Source organism: Xyrauchen texanus, chromosome 30 (genome assembly GCF_025860055.1).
Source record: "Xyrauchen texanus isolate HMW12.3.18 chromosome 30, RBS_HiC_50CHRs, whole genome shotgun sequence".
Taxonomy (NCBI): Eukaryota; Metazoa; Chordata; class Actinopteri; order Cypriniformes; family Catostomidae; genus Xyrauchen; species Xyrauchen texanus.
This window is the reverse complement of record NC_068305.1, coordinates 8761485-8787829: the sequence shown is the minus strand read 5'-3', so window position 1 is coordinate 8787829 and position 26345 is coordinate 8761485. Positions and strand designations below refer to the sequence as shown.

Genomic DNA, 26345 nt, shown 5'->3' with positions numbered 1-26345 from the left:
TCTCGCCGTAGTAACGTGCATTTGGTGGGACTGCCGCAGGTCTGAGAAGGGAATGTCCCAATAGGCTTCCTTCAAAGATGCTCCCTATCTGGATACCCGAGTTGAAGAAGAAGGGACCGATCGAGATCGACCGAGCACACAGAATGTATGGCTTTGGGAAATCCCGCACTTTGATCTTTCTGGTGTTACGTTACCAGGACCGGCAGGCTATTCTTCAAGGTGCCAGGGAAGTGACGAAAACACAGTCTATGGATGGTTAAAATGGTCAAACACATGTACTCTGTTCATTAGGTGCAAGTTATATGTTTACCTATTTCAGAGAATTTGAGCTCTGTACTTTTTGATAGGGTCTCCGATAGGGGGTATTTGTCTTTGTTATTTCCATCGATTTATCACATTGTTTTGGTTTTGTCACAGGTCATGAAGATTTATTTTGGGTTTGCAATGTATATTAAAAGTCGCAGCACTTTATCAATAGACTGTGGTAAAGTGCTAAAGGAATAGATATGCGAATAAAGATTACAAACGAACCCCCCTTTTTAAGATATTTGTTAAAAAAATTACAAAACCCACATTCCACAAGCGGAGTTTTCTGTGATGACGCGGCCCAGTCAGAGAGAGAAAGGTGAACAATGAAAAAAAGTATCGGTATAGGTGACATCGCATTTTATTTTAAGGAAAAAAGAGATGAGGAGAAAGAGGAATTTGGCGAGGTTTACCGGAGACGGCTAACGTTAGGGATGCTGAGAGCAAAGCTACCATGACCACAGCTGTCACTTCAACGTCCACTGTAGCTGGTGGAGGGAGAACATATAGATTCAGTGCAAATTGTCTCAAAATGTTCCCATGGCTAGAGTTCGAAAACAACGTCATGTTCTGCAAATATTGTAGAGGGCAGAAACAGGTGGACAACTCGTCCTTCGTGTCAGGAAACCCACATCTGAAATAGTGATGGGTCATTTGCGAACGAGTCGGCTCTTGTAGGTGAACGTTGGGAGCCGGCTTGCATATCAGAATCTATTTATACAAATATTAAAAAAAAATTAAGATATGAATAATCAAAAGATTTCAAAATAACGAAAAAAACAAATAAAATAATATAGGCCTAAATGCTCAAGCGCACACATTAGTTCTGACTGTCTGCTCAGACTAAAAGCCTCACCTGTTGTTCCTGTCAATCAGACAAGCAGTGTCAACCAATGAAATAAAGATGCGTGAGGGAGGGCGGAGCCAACTTATGTTGTTCAGATTGTATTTGAATTGTTACATTTATATGCACTTTGTTTATATACATTGAAAAGTTATACTTTAAATGCACACGTGAAATAACATCCTTCTTTTTTACATTTATTTAAATTTGTGGGATGCTGCAGATTTGCAAATAATTAATTTTTCTTTGATATGGTGCATTATTCTATTATCAGTACCGCCGCTACCTTCATGCATACTACGCAGTTTGCGTAGGGCATCAACTCCCTAGGGGGGCACCATCTTACCCTAGGATGGCACCAGAAAGTCCACCGGCTGCCCTTACTCGTTCGCTATACGTTATTCAAGGACCCGAAAGTAGTTGCGGAACACAGACGATCGCTTCACGCTCATATCACGTGTAGGGCATCGATTTGGGCAGCGGTGGTCCTGTCTATTATGCTGTTCAGACTGTATCCGTTTTGAATGGTTAGATTTATATGCACTTTGTTTATATACAATAAGTTATACTTTAAATGCAAATGTTTAATAGTATTATTTTTCTTAACAAATCAATGCATTTTTAAATAAATTGTGGTTAAGGTAGAGTGTAATTACATTTAATAATTTAATTCGAATTGTTTTAACACCAATTATGAAAAGAGCCGGAATGCCCATTGCTAATCTGAAAAGAGATATTGTAGCGAAACATCTCACGGCGGAGAAACCATCAAGCTCGGTGTCAGCAGCCTTGAGGAGGCAAGTGCTGCAGTCTGAGGAGGAGAAGAGGAAGCAGCTGAAAATAAAGATAAACATTGCATATTTCATTGTGAAAGAAGAAGAACCTTTCGTCAAATTTGGGCCGCTTATCAGAGTTTACATGAATCCCACATACGAAAATGTGCGGAGATGATCGGTCAAATTGTTGACATAATGAGAGATCGCTTGCTGACCTCTAAGTATGCCAGACTGTCAACATACAAAAGCAGCTGGACAACTTATATCCTTTGATTTTAGTAGGCATGGGTTCAATGTGTGATTTGGGAGGTATGTGCTGTTCCACAGATGTGTGTCCCTTAGTACATGCACACACACTCATACACACAGTATAAATATGTATGTAATAAATTGTTTGTTAATAAACTCTGTATTTAATTTTCACTGTGCTCCTAAATTTCTTTAAGTGCTCCTAAATTTTTTTAATTTAGGAGCGTATGTACTCCTTGGGAAAAAAGTTAGCGTAGAGCCCTGATATTGCTTAACACGAGATGACATAACAGTCCAAACAAGAGAAACAAATTCTTGATCTACTTGCGCAGGAAAACAATAGATATTGCTCTAATTCAGGAAACCCACTTAAAGAGAGCGGATGTTCAGAGGTTACAGAATACAGTTTATAAAATTGCAGCTTTCTCCACTGATAATAGTAAAATTATTGTTACCATTGTTTTGATCTCTCGTAGCTGTAACCTCAAGATTGAAAGAGACAGTCAAGATTGAACTGACAGGCTTACCTATTTTTGTTCAAACATTAAGGAGAAGAACATAGCATTCATATCAGTCTATGCTCTGACAATATTTGAGGCTAACTTTTTCCTACATGTAACAAATCACTTGCTCTCATTGATAGATTGTTCCATGATTATTGGGGGGGATATGAATGCTGTGATGAACTCAGTATTGGATAGATCTTCTTCTTGCAATCTATCTGAGCTTAAGTCCTCCTCTGTGCTTAATGATTTTGTGAAAGCATTGAATTTGGTAGATGTTTGGAGATCTGGGAAACCCTCAAGTAGAAATTATACCTTTTTCTCAACATGGTATCTGTCGTATTCAAGAAAAGACTATCTACTGTGCTCTAAGGAACTTCTGAATTCTTTTGATCAGACAATGATACTCCCAGCCATTCTTGCAGATCATAATCCTATGATGGCAGATTTTGAAAGTAACCTGTTTGCTGAAAGTTCTCAGCGGTTGCATTTTAACATTTCCCTTCTACAGAATGACCAGTGCGACAAAGACTGCAAAGCCAATTTGTCTGAATTTCTTTCATTTAATATTGGTTCAGTTGAAGATATTATATTGCCTGGGAAGCTATAAAGATTTCTCCATAGCCTTTGCCACTAATGTAAAAAGTTGCGTAATCATAGAATGGAGTATCTAGAAAAAGAATGTCTTAACACTCGAATTGTTGCTCATAAGACTCGATTCAGACTCATAAGGCAGAACTGAATGATCTTCTGAGAAGGGAAGCAGAATTTGTGATACACAGAACCAGACAGATCTATTACTTCATTGGCGCTAGACCCAGCAAACTCTTAGCCCTACAATTGAAGCAAAATCAGGCGAAAACCTGCATTGACATAATTAATCACCCATCTAAAGGGTTGGTTATGGAAAGCAAAGAAATTAACTCAACATTTTCCGACTTTTTCTTTAAACTCTGTTCATTTGAACTTAATCCTACAAACCCCAGTTGTACCACTTTTTTGCAATCTCTTATATTATCAAGTCTCAGTCACGCCGAATGTTTAGGACAGCCAATTACTTTGGAGGAACTTAAAGAGGCGTTACAAGGTGCTAAGAAATCCCAGCAGAGTTATTTCTCAAATATTTTGATTTACTTCACGCAGCAGCAGAGGCTGGTGCCTTTCATCCACAGATGAACACAGCGCTGATCTCGTTGATACCCAAAAAAGGGAAAGATCATATGGAATGCTCAAATTACAGACCAGTCATACAGATATTAAAATGTATGCTAGAATTTTGGCCCTGCGATTGCAGCGATATATAAATACATTTGTCCATCCAGACCAGATCGACTTTATTCCAGGTAGATTAGCATCCGGAGACAACTGCATGTCATACACGAATCCCAGGCCTGTCCCACTTCAGCTGCTGTTCTATATAAAAACCTCACCGCTTCTGTTGTAACTAATGGTATCCATTTTCTACCCTGAACCCTATTCAAAGAGGCACAAGACAAGGGTTCCCTTTATCCCCAATGCTATTTGTGCTTTCGCTCGAGCCTTTAGCCCAACTGATAAGACAGGAAAACGTTTGCTCGATTTCAGTTAACTCCCATAAACAACATACACTCACCTAAAGGATTATTAGGAACACCTGTTCAATTTCTCATTAATGCAATTATCTAATCAACCAGTCACATGGCAGTTGCTTCAATGCATTTAGGGATGTGGTCCTGGTCAAGACAATCTCCTGAACTCCAAACTGAATGTCAGAATGGGAAAGAAAGGTGATTTAAGCAATTTTGAGCGTGGCATGGTTGTTGGTGCCAGACGGGCCGGTCTGAGTATTTCACAATCTGCTCAGTTACTGGGATTTTCACGCACAACCATTTCTAGGGTTTACAAAGAATGGTGTGAAAAGGGAAAAACATCCAGTATGCGGCAGTCCTGTGGGCGAAAATGCCTTGTTGATGCTAGAGCTCAGAGGAGAATGTGCCGACTGATTCAAGCTGATAGAAGAGCAACTTTGCTTGAAATAACCACTCGTTACAACCGAGGTATTCGTTACAAAGCATTTGTGAAGCCACAACACGCACAACCTTGAGGCGGATGGGCTACAACAGCAGAAGACCCCACCGGGTACCACTCATCTCCACTACAAATAGGAAAAAGAGGCTACAGTTTGCAAGAGTTCACCAAAATTGGACAGTTGAAGACTGGAAAAATGTTGCCTGGTCTTTAGATGGGAGTCTCGATTTCTGTTGAGACATTCAGATGGTAGAGTCAGAATTTGGCGTAAACAGAATGAGAACAGGGATCCATCATGCCTTGTTACCACTGTGCTGGCTGGTGGTGGTGGTGTAATGGTGTGGGGGATGTTTTCTTGGCACACTTTAGGCCCCTTAGTGCCAATTGGGCATCGTTTAAATGCCACGGCCTACCTGAGCATTGTTTCTGACCATGTCCATACCTTTATGGCCACCATGTACCCATCCTCTGATGGCTACTTCCAGCGGGATAATGCACGATGTCACAAAGCTCGAATCATTTCAAATTGGTTTCTTGAACATGACAATGAGTTCACTGTACTAAAATGGCCCCCACAGTCACCAGATCTCAACCCAATAGAGCATCTTTGGGATGTGGTGGAATGGGAGATTCGTGCCCTGGATGTGCATCCCACAAATCTCCATCAACTGCAAGATGCTATCCTATCAATATGGGCCAGCATTTCTAAAGAATGCTTTCAGCACCTTGTTGAATTAATGCCATGTAGAATTAAGGCAGTTCTGAAGGTGAAAGGGGGTCAAACACAGTATTAGTATGGTGTTCCTAATAATCCTTTAGGTGAGTGTATATCTCTCTATGCGGATGATATATTACTATATTTCTGACCTTCAGACAGCAATTCCCCAAATAATTAAGGTATTTAAAAATGTCAGTACACTCTCCGGTTATAAAATCAACTGGGATACATCTTCTTTGCTTCCAATTAATAATACTGCTAAGACAGTTAGACTTCTGTTTAAGATCCCAATACAATCTTCAATTACTTAATTTGTAAGTAATTGTTGTCTTTCCATCCCTGCATGTCATTCCTGATACCAACTATCTAGCAATTCTAACCAGGGTGGAACAAGATCTCCAAAGATGGACCTCGATGCCGTTATATTTACACAGCAGAATAGTGAGTGTTAAAATGAATGTTTTGCCACGAATCAATTTTCTTAGTTACCTGCCCCTAAAAGGTTTTGGCACAAACTTAATTCTATGCTCTGTTAATTCATCTGGAACGGTAAACAACCCAGAATTAAATTTGAAACATTGCAGTGTGCAAAGCATAATGGAGGTTTAACATTTCAGAATGTTTAATTGTACCATAGGGCCTTTCAAATAAAATGCATTAAGGTTTGGCTCAACCCACAGTCTGGGGTTCATTGGAGAGAGATAGAGGACAGCTTAGCAGGCAAATTCAGGTTACAAAACATTCTGTTCTCTGGGTTGAACAGCAAACAATGAATGCAAGACTTTGGTCCAATCATTGCCAACATGATCTTTAACTTTAAACTGATGGGCATAATTGGCACACCCTGGTATAATAATAATATTGGTTCGGGAAGTGCACCATTTTTCTCCAGAGACTGGATGCAGAAGGACATTTATACATTGAAAGACATTTCTGGTCCTAAGTGCATGTTAACTTTTCAAGAATTGTGTGAGCGGTATGGAACAGAACCCTCTTCCCTCTTTTTATATCTGTGCCTCAGCTCGGCCCACACATCCAATCATTGCTTGGCTCGACATGTCCCCTTCCAGACACCTGATCTCATGGATGTACAGCTACAATACGGGCCAGATCACACCCTGTATTGATTTGATATGGGACGTATCATTTTATCTTTAAATACGGGACAATCCCGTATTTTAGGGGACTGGTGGCAACCGTATTCACGACCCACCAGATCTGCGACGACACATCTGAGCCACAAATTAAAAACCAATGGTCTATTTTACCTCTATATCTTTTTCTGTAAGAAATTAGCTATCACAACCGACATACAATGTGGTCTGTAAGCTCAACAGTAGTACATTGTGTTGCGTTATGTAGTAGTGTAGGTAGGAGGAGAGATTAATGAACTTGTGTCAGTAATGGTCCTTTGGTGTGGGGTGAAATGCAGCGCTTACTTTGAAACAGCATCCTGAAGTGGATAACGAGTGATGTAAATAGTAGATCATAATGAGGTACTTTGTGTGAAAGACTAATGCATGAGCCAAAAATGAGTAAAGACATAAAATAAGTATATTATATTGCAAAATGGATTGAAAAATGACACCAGACTGCACTCAATATATTAAATATTGATAATATTTAAATATTTATAATCTTTCAAAAGATTTACTTCTAAAGAAATTAATAGTAATCTTGAAACATGTATAAAGTCATGATCTCTCCCTTGAGATGTAGAGTTCAATCATATCAGTAACCTTATAAAAGCTATTTTATTCTACATGGGGTGGGGGCACCCTCATGGGGGCTGCCATGTTAGCATTACTTGACCAGCTGAATACTACTCGCTTAATCTCAGTTACTACACTGTTATTGGACACTTTCACTCATAATTAAATTAAATTTGGCTTACTGTGCATAGTGAATTTCTACAATGGCATTTGTAACTGAAAACTACTACTGTGTTTGTGTGATGCGGCATCCAGGCCACTAGGTGTCAGTGTAAGCCATACTTCAACATACAGTACTGAGTGCACCTTTAAGATGTCTTCCTTCCTTCCTTCCCTTTCAAATACTGTTTTGAATTTTTTTTTTTGGAGATGACCACTTTTGCACAGTACTTTTTAAGCCAAACAGAAGCAAGAAGTGGAATCCTGTGGAATTAGATGGGTGGCCAAAATTTTGGATTTTTGTTAAATCTACTATAAACAATTTTCAGACATTTTACTAACTTCTGCTAGACTTAACCACTGATTTAGTCCACCCCCATCCATTTTACCACACACCTTGTTTACAGAGCCCAGGCAGCAATTTATAAGAGTATTCTTAAAGTGATAGTTCACCCCAAAATGAAAATTCTCTCATTATTTACTCACCTTCATGCAGTCTCGTGTTTTGTCTTTTAGGATCTTGACAGTTTCGAAGCCCATTTTGGATGAGTTTGAGACAGGATGAGTGTGAGGTTAAGGTTTACTTAGCATTCTGAAAGAAACAGAGGTTCCAGATATAGAACTAATAAATCAGTCATTCAGACATCAATAAAAAGCCCAGTATGATTTAGGCTAGGGAAGGAGATAGAATTATGATAAAGAACAATAGATACACAATATAGACATGTTTTTCTTCCTTCAGTCTCGTAGTGTGGATAAACAGCATGCTGTTATCAACTATAACCCTGGCACAGATGAGCACCTGGTCAAGGATCTGGGGAGCTTAAATGGGGTAAGTCTAAAAACAAATAATGCAATATGTGCTCAGTCTATAATTCACTGAAGAAAATGTTTATTTCATTTTCACAAATTTCATTAAAACTGTGTGCATTATATTGTGACTACTGTGACACAATGGTGGGAATTCGCTAAGTGAGAATAGTGCGCAACAGTCTGGTTCCGGAAATAAGAATATCATCAAAGCCAAAAGACACGATCTGCATTAATTTGGCTATATTTCTTTTGTTGGAACTTTTGATAATATTAATTTGTTAAAAACGTTAAAAACGCTTAGCATTTTGTTTTAAGCAAATTAAGAAGTACTTTTTTTTAGATACCATGCATTAATAAATTTTATGTACCTGTATATTGTGTAAAAGTGATGCTGGTTTATTCACTTATGTCTATTCATTGGTACAACATAAAAAGTTTTTCTATTGTTTATTGTGTATATATCTGAGTTTGCCGTGCCTGTATTCCCCCACTTGAATGCGTGACTGTAGAGCGGAGGAAGGCTGGGCCGGGCTGGAACAACCCACGCCCGGTCCCCAATCAGCCTGATGATTGAGGGATAAAGGCGGCCGGTGACGACGGTTCGAGAGAGAGAGAGAGAATTACAGGCAGCTGGTCTGCGTGTTTATGTTTGTGTGTTTTTGGTTCAGTTGTTTATTAAAATATTATTTATATTGTCAAGCCAGTTCTTTCTTCCTCCTTTCCATTGAACTGCTTTACATTGGTGCCGAAACTCGGTAAGGAGGAGGGATGCCCGTCGCGGAGTCCTCGACACTGCCGTCCACCCAGGGGAGTATCCCTGCCATCCGCCGGGGGACTGAGTAGCCCGACCGCCCAGATTTGGAGAACGGCCACCGTCCGCGAGGCGAGTGGGGACTGGACTCCCTGACCGCCTGGAGCGAAGGAGCCACTGCCAGAGGTGGAGGAGTGCCCTGCTGTCCCCAGAAACGTGTAGGGGTTGAGAGGACGGCCGTCCGCGCCGACCGCCTGGAGCTGTAGGGCCGCTGCCAGGGGCGGAGGAGAGTCCCCACGGGTCGCCAAGAAAGCGGAGGGGCGTTCTTTCCGCTGGGGGTCGGACTGACTCCGGTCCACCTGGGGAGGAGCAGCTGCCGTCTGCCTGAGAGGGTGGAGGTGTGATCGGGGACCACGTGACGGCGCATCAGAGAACCGGTCAGTGAGTTTTTTCCCTCTCTCTCTCTATCTGTCACTCCGTGTTGGCCTTTTACCCTCACCTATATTGTTTTGTTGTTGTTTTTAACCCTCCTGCCTCCTCCCAGGTCGAGCACGGCGGGGATGACCCACCGGCAGACAGGGGGCAAGGCTCGCCCCCCTCAATTAACCCTGCAATCAGACCCAATCCCAAGAAGGGTTGAAATGTATAGTTGATGATATCGACAACAAAAAATTTCATTTCTTATCGTGAAGAAAATTGGCAATACGCAAATGTATTAATGTGAGAGATTTTTTTTTTTTGTGAGTTAAAGATGGATTTAAGTGAACAGAAAGGTGAGAGAGGAAGTCTTCGCCCCATTATACACGGCAACAAAATACATTTTTGATTTGTTTTTGTTTTGGCTTGTTTTCAGAATTCACCTGAGAAGCAGCATATAAGATATTTAGACTGGATTTTAGATAACAGATCCTGAATATAAGTATATGTTGTCTTTACTGCACTTGCAGAAGTATAACCAAGTAAAATATACACTTATATACAAAATGCACTTATAGTCGAAGTCAGAAGTTTACATGCACTTACGTTGAAGTCTTTAAAACTCATTTTTAACCACTCCACAGGTTTCAAATTAGCAAACTATTGTTTTGGCAAGTAATTTAGGACATCTACTTTGTGCATGACATGATTAATTTTTCCAAAAATTGTTTACAGACAGGTTGTTTCACTTTTAATTGACTATATCTCATTTCCAGTGGGTCAGAAGTTTACATACACTAAGTTAACTGTGCCTTTAAGCAGGTTGGAAAATTCCAGACAATTGTCAATTCTTTAGGCAATTAGCCAATTAGCTTCTGATATATTTAGATCTATTTGGAGGTGTACCTGTGGATGTATTTTTAGGCCTACCTTCAAACTCAGCTTGACATCATGAAAAAAAATAAAAATAAATCAGCCAAGACTGATCAACCAAAAAAACAATTGTGGACCTTCACAAATCTGGTTCATCATTGGGAGCAATTTCCAAATGCCTGAAGGTACCACATTCATCTGTACAAACAATAATATATAACGCAAGAATAAAAACAAAGGATGATGAACGTAGTTTTTGCAAAAATTGCAAATCAATCCCAGAACAACAGCAAAGGACCTTGTGAAGATGCTGGAGGAAATAGGTTGAAAAGTATCTATATCCACAGTAAAATTAGTCCTATATCAATGTATCCTGAAATGCTGCTCAGCAAGGAAGAAGCCACTGCTCCAAAATCAACATTAAAAAGCCAGACTACAGTTTGCAAGTGCAAATGGTCTTACTTTTTGGAGAAATGTCCTCTGGTCTGATGAAACAAAATGGCCATAATGATCATGTTATGTTTGTTGGAAAAAGGGTGAAGATTGCAAACCAAAGAAAAACATCCCAACTGTGAAGCATGGGGGTGGCAGCATCATGTTGTGGGGTGCTTTGCTGCAGGAGGGACTGATGCACTTCACAAAATAGATGGCATCATGAGGGAGGAAAATTATGTGGAAATATTGAAGCAACATCTCAAGACATCAGCCAAGAAGTTAAAGCTTAGTCGCAAATGGTCTTCCAAATGGACAGTGACCCCAAGCATACCACCAAAGTTGTGGCAGAATGGCTTAATGACAACAAAGTCAAGGTATTGGAGTGGCCTTCGCAAAGCCCTGACCTCAATTTAATAGAAAATTTGTGGGCAGGACAGAAAAAGCATGTGCAAGCAAGGAGGCCTACAAACCTGACTCAGTTACACCAGTTCTGTCTGGAGGAATGGGACAAAATTCCAGCAACTTATTGTGAGAAGCTTGTGGAAGTCTACCCAAAACGTTTGACCCAAGTTAAACAATTTAAAGGCAATGCTACCAAAATCAAAGTGTATGTAAACTTCTGATCCACTGGGAATGTGATGAAATAACTAAAAGCTGAAATAAATAATTCTCTCTACTATTATTCTGACATTTCACATTCTTAAAAAAAAGTAGTGATCCTAACTGACCTAAGACAGGGTATGCTTTCTACGATTAAATGTCAGAAATTGTGAAAAACTGAGTAAATGAGTAAATGTATTTGGCTAAAGTGTGTGAAAACTTCTGACTTCAACTGTATATTTAAGATGCATTCTTTTAAAGCAAGTCTAAATATATTATATGTTGCTTCTCAAGTAAATGTATCTTGTTTTAAGGATTTTTAGACTATTTTAAATGGAAAGCAAGACAAAAAAACTTGATAACAATGGTATTTTTTTGCAGTGAAATTCTTTTCTGAATTAAATTTAATTATTTATTTTTTCTATCCCCTTTTCTCCCAATTTAGAATGTCCAATTCCCACTACTTAGTAGGTCCTCGTGGTGGTGCGGTTAATCACCTCAATCCAGGTGGCGAAGGACAATTCGCAGTTGCCTTCTGAGATAGTCAATCCGCGCATCCTATTAAGTGGCTCGTTGTGCATGACACCGCAGAGACTCCGCATGTGGAGGCTCATGCTACTCTCCGCGATCCACGCACAACTTACCACGCACCCCGTAGAGAGAGAGAACCCATAATCACGACCACGTGGAGGTTACCCTATGTGACTTTACGCTCCCTAGCAGTAAAGTTTTGGTTTGCTTAGAAGACCTGGCTGGAGTCACTCAGCACACCCTGGATTCAAACTCGCGACTCCAGGGGTGGTAGTCAGCGTCAATACTCGCTGAGCTACCCAGGCCCCCACTAAATTAAACTTATTAAAAAGTATTTTTTCCCCTTTAATTCAGTGAATGTCATTCAGAGGTATTTTTAAAAGATGATTTTGTCCTCTTTATTGTTAGTAAGCACGTTTAAAACATTATTTTAAGTAGGGACACAAACTGAATAATCTGTAAAGAGCTAATGATTAATCGTTGTAATAATTGCAGAATAGTTGAATAATCGTTCTTATAATCGTTAGATTATCAAAATAATTGTTAGTTGAAGCCCTAATCCCATGGCCTTGGCACTGGATGTAGAGGAATCCTTCACTTGAAACATACTGCATACTGAAGCATTTCCTCTAACTGCAGTTCATTAAAGTAAACCAACAGGACCGATAGTGTGTCTGTATATTATTTACAGTAATCCGTTAGACAGTTGAAAGCCCAAGACAGGGAACATTCTTGCACAATTAAATGACCTGCTTTTTTGGTTTTTGATTGAAGGTAAACTGCACTTACTGTATATTTATTTATTTTGCAATAATGATCTACATGAAAAACATTATTACTGTACAGTCATATTTGTTTTCTTTGGGATTTCCTTTTACCATTTCAGACCTTTGTGAATGACTTGAGAATTCCAGACCAAACATACATCACCCTCAAACTCTCAGACATTGTTCGTTTTGGATATGATATCCTTTTACTGGATTTGCCAGTTTTGATTGATGCTGTTTGTAGCACATAAATAAGATATCCACAGGCACATCTGAATATTCTGCTTTGTTTACACAGTTTAGTTCATTAATAAATAGTCATTACTTATTAATTTTGGAGGGTCAGAAATTCTAACTACAAAACATGCTCACATTTGCCATTAATTTCTTTACTGTTGACTCTACAACCTGATTTGAATGAGATTTGCAATTGTCAATTTCAGACTAACTATAAAAGACACGTCAGTCAGAATGCCCCTTCCTGTCTAAATGGGTGGTTTTTAGCCAGAATAACCTGCAAAGTGGATCATACTTTTGGCCTAAAGTAAAAAATCGTGCTATGTGTGACTGCATTTATAATACTTAAGAACTATAATTTGTGTTAGCTATAGGATTGAAATTTAAATATTTAATATTTGTTGCGTGCACTTACCATTCCGCATATTATAAATTCAGATCTTTCTAAACTACACTGAAAATAAAAATCTAGTTGCTTTAACTTAATTCAATTGTGGACATTGGTTCCACACAATGAAAATGTGTTTCCTCAATATGAAATTAAAATGTAGGCTCTATTTAAATACCAAACTTCAAGGTTCAATGGAGTTATTTGAACAGAGCAAATTTAAGTTAGGCTAACTCAAATTTGCTCTGTTCAAATAACTCTTGCAGTGTGGTGCTAGTTAGCAAAAAGCACATTTGCTGAGAATTTACAAATTACAATTCAGTCTGTATAATGTCTGATTTGGGATGATTTCTCAGCAATTGCTTTATATGCCATATATATATAAAGCAATAAACAATGATATTTAAGTTTACCCATCCTCAACCTAACCATTAGCTCCTCTCCACAATGGAAACCTCTAAAAATATTCAAAATGACAGAAACTCCTCTAAATACCAACATAACAGCACCGATTCTTGAGATAAGGGACAAAACATGTCTTACAAGTAATCTTTATTTTAAAAATAAAAAAATTATTTATAATAAAAACTGGAAAAGTTAAATCTAAAGTAAATATGGATACTGCATTTATTACTTATATTATATTACTTATATATATTTATTATTTTGTAAATGATTTCATTATAATTTATTTAAATGCATGCTCTATACCTGGAAACACGTGTAATTTAACCTGTCCTCAACAAGAGGTCACAATGTTAACCTGCTAAACAAAGTTTTAAAAAATGCAACAAATTCATAAATACCAATTGAAAGGTTTAGATCTCAAACAATACATAAAGTAAACTTTAAATTATATTTTCCATAAACTGCCTATCAAAGTTGTGTCCTAATTTTGCATCAATAATTTTTAAATAATCCTGAATATCAAGGTTACTGTTGTAACCTCCATTCCCAGATGGAGGGAATGAGACCTTGTCTCGAATGAAGCGACACTAGGGGACTTCTTTGAAGGCCTCGGTTACCTCTGAACTTGAGAAAAGGCCAATGAGAAATTGGCAGACAGAATTTGCATGTCCCTCCCCCGGACATACGGGTATAAAAGGATGGAATCAATAGTCTGTCCAGTTCAGGTTTTGCACTATGTTCAGTGTCATGACCAGGGGGACACAACATCTTGTTCCCTCTATCAGGGAACGGAGGTTATAACAGTAACCTAGACGTTCCCCGTCTGTCACTCACTTTGACATTGTGTCGAATGAAGCAACACTTCACAACACGGCATGTGCGGAACCGTGTGCATACGCTGCTGATGCAGGTGTGAACAGGCATTTGAATGCCAAGGCGACAGGCTGCGTCAGACTGCACGTACCTTCCCTAACACCCCATAAAAATCATTTCCTGGCACCCCGAAGGGGGGAACAAAGCGACATGCCAAGCTTGGGAGCAGGCCGTGCCAGCCGCGCCTTTTCTCTCTGTTTCTCGCATTGAGTTAAAGCAGCTGGGGCCATCTTAATGCTATCACGCATCGGGGAAGGTGTTCTTTTCCAACTCCTATTCTTTCAGGGGGAAAAGACCCCGCAGAGACCACCACCTGCCCAGGCTGGAGGGAGGTAAAGAGTGGCGGAATACGTCACATGGGTTTTCAGGCCACATGTGGGAATGGCACGGTGGTAGATCCTACCTGCTGCAAAGGAGGAGTTGACAGGGGGACCGTACTGCGGAAAATACATCTCAGGGTGTTGCCTGAAAAGGGAATTAGGCCTGTGGATCCCTACCACATTACAGAGTACTTGAAACTCGTAGTGGGTCTGGCCACAAATTCCTCCACTTAATTCGCAGGCCAGAAGGCTAGGGAGGAAGAACATCCAGGAATGAGAGCTAAGTGGATAACCTGGGAGAGAGAGAGCGCACTGGATCACTTTGGTGAAGGGCGCTAGGTGCAAGCGGAACACCCGCTCAGCTGTTCCGTATTACCGAGTTCTAACGGCTCGGACAAGACAAAACACAGGACGAGACCGACTCAACCCTGAGATTATAGAATCTCGCAAATGTATTGGGTGTTGCCCAGCCCACTGCTCTGCAGATGTCTGCTAGGAAGGTGCCGTTGGCCAGTGCCCACGAGGATGCCACACTTCTCGTCGAGTGTGCTCAAACCTGCAAGGGGGCGGGCATGGCCTGGGTCTGGTAGGCCAGGGAGAAAGCCTCAACGACCCAGTGAGCTAACCTCTGTTTGGAGATGCCGTTCCCTTTCTGCCATCCGCCAAAGCAGACAAAGAGCTGCTCAGAACATCTAAAGCTCTGCGTGCAGTCTAAATAGATACGCAAAGCACGCACCGGACACAGCAACAAAAAGGCTGGGTCTGCCTCCTCACGGGGCAGTGCTTGCAGGTTCACGACCTGGTCCCTGAAGGGGGTCATAGGAACCTTGGGCAAGTAGGTGTAAAGCTGCCTGGTAGAGGGAGTTTTGGCTTGGTTGATCGTGAATACGACCACAGTGGTAGGTCACGCAGATCTTCCGCGTTCCGTCCAGGGGCCAGACGTGGAGGTTCCAGAGGTCTGGGCGCGGATGCCAGAGGTTGCCCCGTCCCTGAGAAAGCAGGTCCTTCCTCAGGGGAATTTGCCAGGGAGGTGCTGTCGCGAGAAGCGTGAGATCCGAGAACCAAGCCCGAGTGGGCCAGTAAGGAGCCACTAAGGTGACTTGTTCCCCATCCTCCCTGACTTTAAGGCTCACTGGTTGAAATGCGTACTTGTGCAGCCCCCGTGGCCAGCTGTGTGACAGCGCATCTGTCCCAAGGGGGGCACCCATTAGGGAGTACCAGAGCAGGCAGTGGGAGTTGTCTTGGGAGGCAAAGAGATCTATCTGTGCCTTATTGCAATGGTCCCAAATCAGCTGGGCTGCTGGGGATCAAGACGTGCTTGCCCCAAATCAGTGGGAGAAACCTCTGTAGGGCAAGGAATACAGCCAGCAACTTTAGGCAGTTGATGTGGGACTCTCCAGGAGCCAGCGGCTGTGTGCCTGTTGCACACGTCGCCCCAACCCAGTTGAGAGGCATCTGTTGTTGGGTTGAAAAATCTGACGGCAGGAAGGGGTGATTAATACACGGTACGTGCCGTGGCGCCATGCCCATCTCGGGACTCGAGTCTGAAGCCAGTGCCTAAGCAGTCTCGTATGCATCGACCCGAGCAGCGAGACCGCTGCCGAGGATACCATATGCCCCAGGAGCCTCTGGAATTGTTTTGAGGAACCGCTGTGCTGGGCTCAAAGAGAGCGAGGTACCTTAGCACCGACACTCGTCCGTGAGGCACGCTGACATTGAATCTAACACCATGCCGGAAAAAAAAGAGATGCTCTGAACCAGGAGAGCTTGCTCTTTTCCCAGTTGACCTGAAGTCCTATACAGCTGAGGTGCCTGATCACCTGGTCCCTGTGAGAATGAGCTAGAATGTGCCAGTTGTCGAGGTAATTGAGTATGCGGATGCCCACTTCCCGTAGTGGGGCAAGGGCTGCCTCTGCGACCTTGGTGAATATGCGAGGGGACAGTTACAGGTGGAAGGGGAGGACCTTGTACTGAAATGCCTGGCCGTTCAACATTGTTAGATGGAAAATATTACAAATATTACATCTTGTCAACTCCGTCATTTACATTTACATATTTGTCATAATTAGCATGTATAGACTGTATTTTATCACTTAACTCCTTTACTGAACACCATTAGTAGATAATTTAAGACTTTACACTCTTGTTGGATGAATTAAAATAAAATTGTATGCTTTTTGTTTGTCTGAAGGAATTGACACAATTGACAGTAAGGTGCAAGTTATGAAGAGAATAAATGTCAATTTTCAGAAAAAATACAAACTCAGATTTTAAACTTTTCATCCCTTATCTCAAGAATCAGTGACATAATATTAATTACTATCAAGTCTGCTACTTGTCTCATTTAGCATAAAAATACATTAAAATAACACTTAATTTCAAAATATACTCTCCCAATTTAGTTCCATGCAAAGCATGCTGGGAAATGGACATCCCCTGCTCAATTTCTGTAATACATTGATGCAACAAATATTATTCACATAGTCTCAACACAATTGGATTAAATAAACACAGATGGATTGTACAGTACACAATGAAATTAAATTGAGACTAAATGCTAAAGAATTGTGTTGGATTAACCTAAATTCATTGAGCAAACAGTTGAGTGAACACAATCTGTTAGAAGTCTCAATCCATTTGAACATTTCATAGCAATGTAACCATATCACTTTTTGATGACCGTGTTAAATTTCACTTGGACTTTATACATAAATGTATTTAGTTGATTTTATATGTACTGGTTTAGCATTTTCAAGAGCTGCATTCCCTTTTTTCCCAGTGAATTTATCTAAAATCTGTATCTGCCAAGGTAGCTAAATACGTAAGCAAACAACCTATTTTTAAAAATCATAATCATGCCAAATGATCGATTACATGTATGTAATGTTTAAAATGTGTATACATTGAACTAGTGGTGTATTTTCTTAACATCGAGAGCACATTCACATGTGTATGTTCTGGAAAAGAGTCAACATAAAGTCCCGGAAGAGGCACTTAAGGTATGTCTGTATGTCTTAGTGTATGTGTATTTATCTTTTTTTCATGTTCAGGGAAATATTTTTAAGGCTTAATTCAATGAGCATGGGAAGAGTACTATTACAGTGATCCACAGTATATTTTATTTGAAATGTTGAGTACACAGTTAGCAAATATAAGACTTTTCTTTTCCTTTTTTATAACAGAGTAATATATTCCTCGTGGTTTAAAAATGTTTGAGTTTTCACATTTATTTTTAAATTGTCAAAAATTGTCTGCCCCCTACTGTTTCAGCATGAGAAGTACACTAGTCAGCTGCATATGGGCCTTAAAACCACAGAGGGAATGCAACAAAATCTGCAAGAGGAGAGGTCCAAATTAGATCGGTCTGAACGCAAGAGTCTCACAGGTGAAGGTGATAAAGACAGACAGAGAAAGACAGATGAAGAGCTAAAGAAAAATCAAGAGAGAATAACAGAAATTATAAGAGATTACGCATCAGATTTTCTTTATTTCTGGATTTCACTTCAAAATACTGTGTAACATGGAGTACCTTATCTTGCAACAGCCTTTTTGTTAAGCTCTGTTGGACTGCAGTACAGTGGCCTGGTTTATACTGTATTGTAAACCCCTCCCATTTGAGTCTTGGTCAGCTGACAGATGCTAAAGATAATCCTTGCGCTTTAGTCCAGCTGCAGGCGCTGCATTGACACGTCCATCAATGAGCAGTCATTGGCTGTCACCATGGCATCACATAACTTTTTGATTAGAATTGCTTGTTGAATAAATTGTGCTCAGCATAGTAAATAACTTACTTCTCTTGTCTCTCTATCACACATACTGTCTGTTTCTGTGTTTATGTGTGTAATTGTGCCTCTTCAGAGGCCCCTGTACCCCGACCCACACCACTGTATGGCCAGCCATCATGGTGGGGAGAGGAGGACTCTGGGAACAGGGGAACACACAATGAAATGCATAGGTTAGGTAATGGTCATTCAGGTAAACATTTGTCCTCCCTAACACCAACATTCATGTGTTATTCATTTGGACATTCGACTCATTACCACAATTATAGTTTGGTGTGGGTGTCTGTTGACAGAAGTCACTAAGGAGGGCCCGACAATTGAGGATGAATTCAGCGGTTCTGTTCAGGAGATCCATGATGGCCAGGCCAAGTCAGCCTACCTGTTCCATCGGGAGCCCAGCTACTTTGAAATCCCAACAAAGGAGGTCCCGACGCACCCCAAGTCCCCAGTTACAGACCTAAGTGACATCCCAACCAAAGACACTAATGTTCCTCTGACCTCCACTGCTCCAGTTGTCCAGAGTCATGCTTCTTTCACCATTGAGTTTGATGACTGCATGCCAGGCAAGATTAAAATCAAAGATCACGTGACTAAGTTTTCCTCTCGTCAGCGAAGCAAGCAGAAGTCGCCCAGTAAACCTCTGGCATCCACACCTACAGAGGTGCTGTCAACTGAGAGCAAGGTAGCTGACTGGCTTGTGCACGGTGATGTTAGCATGATGTGCAGGCGGCCACCTTGTGAGGATGTGTACAGCACTAAGAGTGACCTGGCGATGCATATTAGAACACTTAAAGGTAAGAGACAAATTCCGCTCCTATAAAAATACACCTACACTGCCTTGTGAAAATGGATTAATGTTCGTAGTAACCAGTGGCTGCTAGTGCTTCAAAAGTGGGAAAGCACTGACTTGTTTTTGGTGTCTGCGATGTTGCTCCCAACAGCTGTTTAAACAGCTACTCAAACGGTTTCTTAAAAAAATTAATTAACTAAGCTCAAAACCTTTTTGCAACAAAATAGGCAAAACATCAGATTATGAATGTCAATCACTTAAATCGGCATTTCAGTTATTGGTCATTTGTTGCAAAGTCCCACCCATTTGAAAGCACAACCAATCATCATATAGAGAAGCAGGGCTTCCAGTCGGAACAAATATTTGATGCTTGAAAGCCTAATGTCCGGTAGACAACCAGATGCAGATCCAATGCAAAAATTGCTCATGAAATTCCCATAAAATCCCAAAGAAGCACGGTGTCCAGATGGGATCCGAAATTATGCGTTTAGAGACTCTCGTCTAATTAACATGAACTAAAATCTAAAGGTACCAGTGTCTGTCATAGACTCCCATTGAAGCACAGCTTCAATTGCGTTCAATGGGCCGTGCATCCACGGACTATGGACATATTTATGTAAAAAAAACAGATTGAGTTTTATTCACTAAAATATAAAAATATCATATTCAAATATTGAAATGACATTTGAAATATTTTAAAATGTAATTTATATAAATTATTTGTATATACATGAAACTTATCATTGGTGCATTTCTTATGAAATTTTAAGGGTATTTTACTCTAAAAGAAATCACCACTGGTAGTAACCATAGACACTGTCCTAAATGGCACCTTCATACCTCACAGGTGATCTCCTAGGCGAGGGGTCGGGAACCTATTTTCACTAAGGAGCCAATTTTTTGTTGATGCATTTTTTCGAAAGAGCCATACCACAAACGAATAATTGACTTATCATCAACAAAAGTTGTTCAATAAAATAAAATGATTATATTGCCCATAGACTACAGTACACAAAAACAAACAAATATGCAAATAGGTAACATGTTGCAATATAGAATTGAGTACACGTGTTTGTGCAGGTCTCCGTAAAATGACTTCATTTTACAATTGTTCATGAAAATAATCTATAATCGCATTTCAAATATCACGATATCCGATTATATAGTCAACCCCCAAGGTCGGTGAATATTTTTGCTTTATTGGTTTTGCTTTAAAAATGTAATAAATTTATTGAAACACGAAAAACTTAAACAAAAGACATTTCTAAATTCAAATTGCACTTTAAACTAAATTAAAAAAAGCAATTAAAATAACAAAGTGATTAAAGAATGTTCTATATAGCCACCTCCTCAAATCCTCAAATCAAATTTACCGTCTCCAACGACCCCATTTTCTATCACACAAGTATCAGTATGCAGCAACAGTTGAAAAATTACTTATAGCATACAAATTAAGAACTAAAGACAATTATAAATGTAAAGATAATTATAATAATCATCATAATAAATAAGCCTAATAAATTCCCAGCATTTGACTGGCAGCCAAATTCTGCCAGTCTTATCGAATGTGTTTGTATTGCGTTTTGGTAATACAGTTAATGCTGCCTAAAGAAAATAAAATAAAATTCAAATTTAGGTTCAAGGTGTCTTGTATTACTTTATGATTTAATCACTTTCCTCTTTGTTTTTTTAATATAAAGATACCTGTATATATGACTGAACCTGCAGAGTTGCGTTCACAATGTGTAAGAGTGAACTGCTCCATGGAAATAAAGCGAAACTCACAGCAACTCACGAGATGATCAGAGATCATTTGCAGCATTCTCATAGATTACATTATTCTTCCAAACAGTTTTCAATTGAATAAAACAGATAAAAAGGAGTGATAACTCTTTACATGCGCATGTTCCCGTTGCATGCCTCTGAACAAACAGCGAATCAGACACGAGCACTGGCTGCTTTTCTTTTGTCTGTTCTTAACAGCTTAGATCAATAGTTATTGGGAAACTAGGCCCAGAACTCGAGAAGTGCTTTCATTGTACTTGTGAACAGCGGAGCTCACTGCGCACATATATAATCTGACATGCATCGGTGGCTTTTCTTCTGTTCTTCAGAATATAATCAAGTTTTGTCTAATGCGTGTATTAGTGTCTATTTTCTTGCAATATATCATTCCGAGAAGTCTTACAGGTTGCCTTCCACAGTGGCTGGTACATCAGCAAAATACTCTGCATGAAAAATCCACATTTGGTGGTTGTTCATTTCAAACCTTGTTCACCAGGAGTAGGATGTACGACAAATTCGGAAGAAAGGAAATCAAAACAGCGTCATTGACTTCAAGCTTTGCAATCGCACACACACTTTCTGTTGAAAAATGATCTCTAGAATGTTTTAAACGATCATGTGTTGGTAAATGGTGAGACACCCAGCGAGCCACTTGATTTTTAACAAAAAGACACTTGTGGCTCACAAGCCATAGGTTCCCGACCCCTGTCCTAGGAGTTCAGAATTAATTACTACCATACAACTACATACTACAAATCACTTTTTTTTGCCATAGACAACACTAGCATGGCAGGGTTCCCACGCGTCCTGGAAAACCTGGAATTTTGCAATGCAGTTTTCCAGTCATGGAAAATTAGAAAAATACCTAAATGTCCTGTAAAAAATTATTATTTGTCCTGGAAAATATTAATATAACCATTTGACTGTGTTGCTAGCAAGGTTTCCGTTACAAGCACAAAAACATGGTAACGATCTGACTCGGAATAGTATTCAAATACACAAATTTGTATAATGTGTTCACTGCTGCCGGCTGCGCATTGTGAAAGGCGCTGCCGGCTGCGGTTAAGGGCGCTTACACCCTCATGATTGATTACAGCAGCAACCAATTGTGTGCTTGGCAATCGTGGTCCAACCGAGGCAGATCTCTTGGCAGCTGGCCACATCGGTGGCTTCGTCGATCTGGAGTGCAAAAAATGGGCTGTGTCTGATGCTGTCTAACTCTTGCTCCTTCACATCCTGTGCCATGTCAGAGATGCAACCCACTGTTTTGTCAGAGAGTGGATCAGAATCAAGCTTAGAAGTCGCTGATTCCATCAAGGAACACTGAATCAATGTCTCTCCGATGTTATGGGCTTTGTCCACCTTGGCAAAACTCAGTGCAACATGATATGAAGCGTCGGTGGCCTTTACATTTAATTTGACAAGTTCTCCAACAACTTTTTTCTGACCTTGAAAGGCTTGAAATTTTCTTTGGAAAAAGAAGGTGTTTGCGGAGTTTAGCAGGTCGCATGCTGTCATTAGCGAAAATCTCCTGACAAACAACACAAAGGTTGTGGTCAGGGGCGTAGATTCCAGGGGGAATGGGGAGGTAAATATATATACTTTTTGCCAACTAGTTTCAGAACTGTTTAAATAATATTTTAAATATAATATAATAGTTAAGCTCAGTACATATATATATATATATATATATATATACATATATGTTCTGAGCTTAACTATTATATTGAGTTATATTAATACATAATAATTAATATTTAATATAATATAATTAATATATATATTAATTATTTAATAAAACATTTTATCACTCTCCACACCCCACGACCCTGTACACAGGATAAGCGGTTGACGATGGATGGATGGATGGATCACTCTCCACACCTCCCCTGACATGCTCTTGCTCCTCCACACTTTGAAAACCCCATCACTAGAGAAGGCTCAAATGGAGCATTTGAAAAGGCCAGTTTGGAAGGCGTGTAGAAAGGCGAGAGAAAAGGCGGCCACGGACAGAGATGGCTTTTTAAAATATGTCTTAATGACAATGTACCAGCAAACATTGAAACTCTTCTCCAGGCTCCCTCTCCACTAGTAATATATTTTTAGGAAGACAGAGAAAGATACTAGAGGACAGGGAATAAATACTTTTTTTCGATTTCAAAGCGCAACTAGTCCCGCCTCTCCGAGATTCCCATTGGTCAACGGATGCCCACACCAGAGTTTGTTGCAGTAGAAGTTCAAATGTTTTCAACTTTTGGTCGCATGATGAAGCTTCACTATTGGAAACCCTTGCGTTTTCCCTCTTTGTCCTTCCGACGTACCATCCCCATTACATTCGCAGCATTCTCTGAAGCTGCATAAACTCTAGTCAGTGTGTAGGCACCCTAAAGAGACCCATAGTGAAGCTTTGACGCTTCGACTCAACTCATGTGAAATGCACTTTACAATGACGAAGGGACACCACTGAAACTCAAAGTTATTATTGTTATTATGCTATTAATGTTGTCTTTTCTGATATAAGTCATTTTCAGCTAAATTATAAAGTACATCTGATTTGTTTTTATAATGCTTAAACATTCTACTGAAGTCAGTAGATTTGAAATGCAAATTGTAATAATGTAGAAGGTAAGGACATTATATATACTCATTATTATTATTAGACTATTATTGTTGGCTATTTGGATGAAAAGTCATGCTCGGCAGTTCACAAACTGAGTGTAAATTATAGATCTGCTTTGTTCTTTTAATGTTTAAATACTATAAAGTTTCTTGGCAGATTTCGGTTGTGAACATTTCAAATGATTCAATGACTCGCTCATAGAATATTAGACTTTCATTTGTTGCCACCTAATGGCATCTCCAGAAGGGGTCACTAAACTAATCAATTATTGAATCTGAACATATTTGTGTAACAGAAGCAAGCCACACCAAAATACCCTTTATTGTTGCAGCTAATTCTACACAATTGTGCAGATAAGTTGGTGCTTTTAGTTTATTCTTTAAAAAAATAACCCAGGAAAGCATGTCTCATTAGTTTGCATGCCTGTGAGTTATAAACTTTAGACAATAATGACAGTCGGACCACTGATTTAAAAAACATTTAATAAAAATTCACACTGGGTTCGTAGCATGATGATCTTTGTATGTTAATACATTTTCAGTAATTCAATGATCAGAGTCTGCTTATTCCGCGGTTACAACATGTAGTATGCAGAAAACATGGAATATAGTCATAAAAATGGCATTAAACAGCAATAAACCGCAGAATGTCATGGAATATGACATACTGTATTTGGACAAAAATGAATGTTTGAATGTACATTTAAAATTGTGATATGTCCTACTCTGATAATTAAACTAAAAAAGTTAGTGTAGAGCTGGCCACTCATAGACTGAAAACACCTCATCATGGTCATCATGTGTACACTTGTGTGTGTGAGATGACAGAGACAGAGAGCACTCTGAAGTACACAGCACATACAGACTATGCATTTATTTATTTCAATTACTGCGTAACAGGGATTAATAATCACACTATGCCATGGAGTATACTGCTTATCTGGAGGTGAGAAACTTCTGTCTAAAACACACAGAAACGGCAAAATTAAAGCTTGATTTAAATGGACACGTATTTTTGCTTAAATATTACACTTGTTGGGCGCATAAAATGTCCTGGAAAATTGTGGCTTGAAAAGAGTGTGAACTCTGCATGGGTAGGACACATTTCCGAACTAATCCCTAGTCTGTTTTTTTTTCTGCATAGTCTGTTTTGTAATAGTTCGCAGTTAACCAATTGGCCCTTAAGGGGATGCTTGTGAGCACTTTTCTACATCCTAAAATGACTAATTGTCTTGTGGACATCACACAAGCAAAAGCCACAAAGCCAAAACGTCCACATAAATTGAATTTTTTACTGGTATAGTTAGTTCTTGAATACATTACTTTGTTTAAATCTACAAAAATCACTATTATAGTAAAAAAAAAATGTTTTTGTAAGGGAATGAATAGTGTTATTTAAAGGCAACTATGGCAAGATTATGTGCATAATTTGTAAATATCCAAAATGTTGTCTTAGTACATAAAATGTCAACATATAGGCTGGCTTTGATGTACTGTAAATAAACTGTACTTTTTAGGACACCATCATGAAGATGGAACCCAGAGTGATTCAGAAGACCCTGTAATGAAAGAAAAACACAGCGAGTCTCATCATTCCTTGCAATCCCAATCATCAGTACAGTCACACCAGTCAAATCAATCAAATATATCCAAACCATCAGAATCATTTCTGTCTCAGCAGTCCATCTCAGTGCAGAGAACTCATCATCCTCAGTCAGTCTCACCAACAAAACACCCTCAAGTAGATCATGAGGAAACCGAGGCTCAACCTGTCCAAGAAGCTTCCTCTTCTCCCGGGGTTAAGCCTGTTCACCCTGAGCCTCTTGCCCAACAAGCATTCATCATTGAGTTCTTTGATGATAATCCCCGCAAGAAGCGCTCACAGTCCTTTACCCACAACTCTGCTCATGCTGACTCCTACTCTGCATTGAAGGCTAAACTAGAAAGACGCAAAGGTGGAGTTCACGGTGAAAGGCCAGCCTCTATTCATGGACATATTCCTCCAACGCAACAGGTCACTGTTCCACTGAAAGGTTCAGGCCTTGAAGGTCCACAGCGGTCAAGCTCACTTAAGAGGGAGAAGACAGAAGAGAGTGGAAGCAGTGCATCCCTTTTGGGGACCTCGTCTCGCTCCACACCATCCATCAACATCAAGCCTTTTGGCAGTGTGGGCAAAAAGTCCAAACTAGCTCAAGAATTTGCTGCAGAGTTTCTAAAAGACACAGGAAAGACATCCCCACCTCCCATGTCTGCACCACCTGTAATGATGTCCCCATCACACACTAATTTACCTTCTCCACCAGAGCCATCTAGGTCATCAACTCTATACTACCCATCTTCTCCATCCCAGCTGCCTGGATTGTCTCAGTCTCTTCTCCCAGCATCTTTTCCTGTCCCTTCCCATGCCCCTGGAAGGGGTCCAGTTTGTAGTGCCTCATCAATCTGCTTAGCTGGATCATCTGTGCCACAGTTTTCTCCATTAGGAGTCAGTGGTGTAGACACTCATGTCTCTAGGGTGACACGAACCGAAGAGGAGGATAGTTTGAGCGATGCTGGTACCTACACTATTGAGACTGAATTACAAGATAAGGAAGTGGAGGATGCTAGAAGTATGATTGACCAGGTGACAAAAAATTTTGGGGGGGAAGAAAAAGAGATATTACCAGTTTACTTATTCCGATC

At 40.0% G+C, this 26345-nt stretch overlaps 1 protein-coding gene across 1 annotated transcript in view; it reads left to right on the top strand.

Moving 5' to 3' along the window:
* Nucleotides 1-26345, top strand: part of LOC127624139 (centrosomal protein of 170 kDa protein B-like) — a 45362-nt gene that overhangs the window by 8176 nt on the left and 10841 nt on the right. The window contains exons 3-9 of the mRNA XM_052098822.1: nt 8017-8106; nt 12581-12659; nt 17628-17686; nt 17958-18072; nt 18546-18662; nt 18763-19263; nt 25181-26286. Of these exons, the coding sequence (XP_051954782.1) occupies nt 8017-8106; nt 12581-12659; nt 17628-17686; nt 17958-18072; nt 18546-18662; nt 18763-19263; nt 25181-26286 (2067 nt within the window). The remainder of the gene's footprint in view (nt 1-8016; nt 8107-12580; nt 12660-17627; nt 17687-17957; nt 18073-18545; nt 18663-18762; nt 19264-25180; nt 26287-26345) is intronic.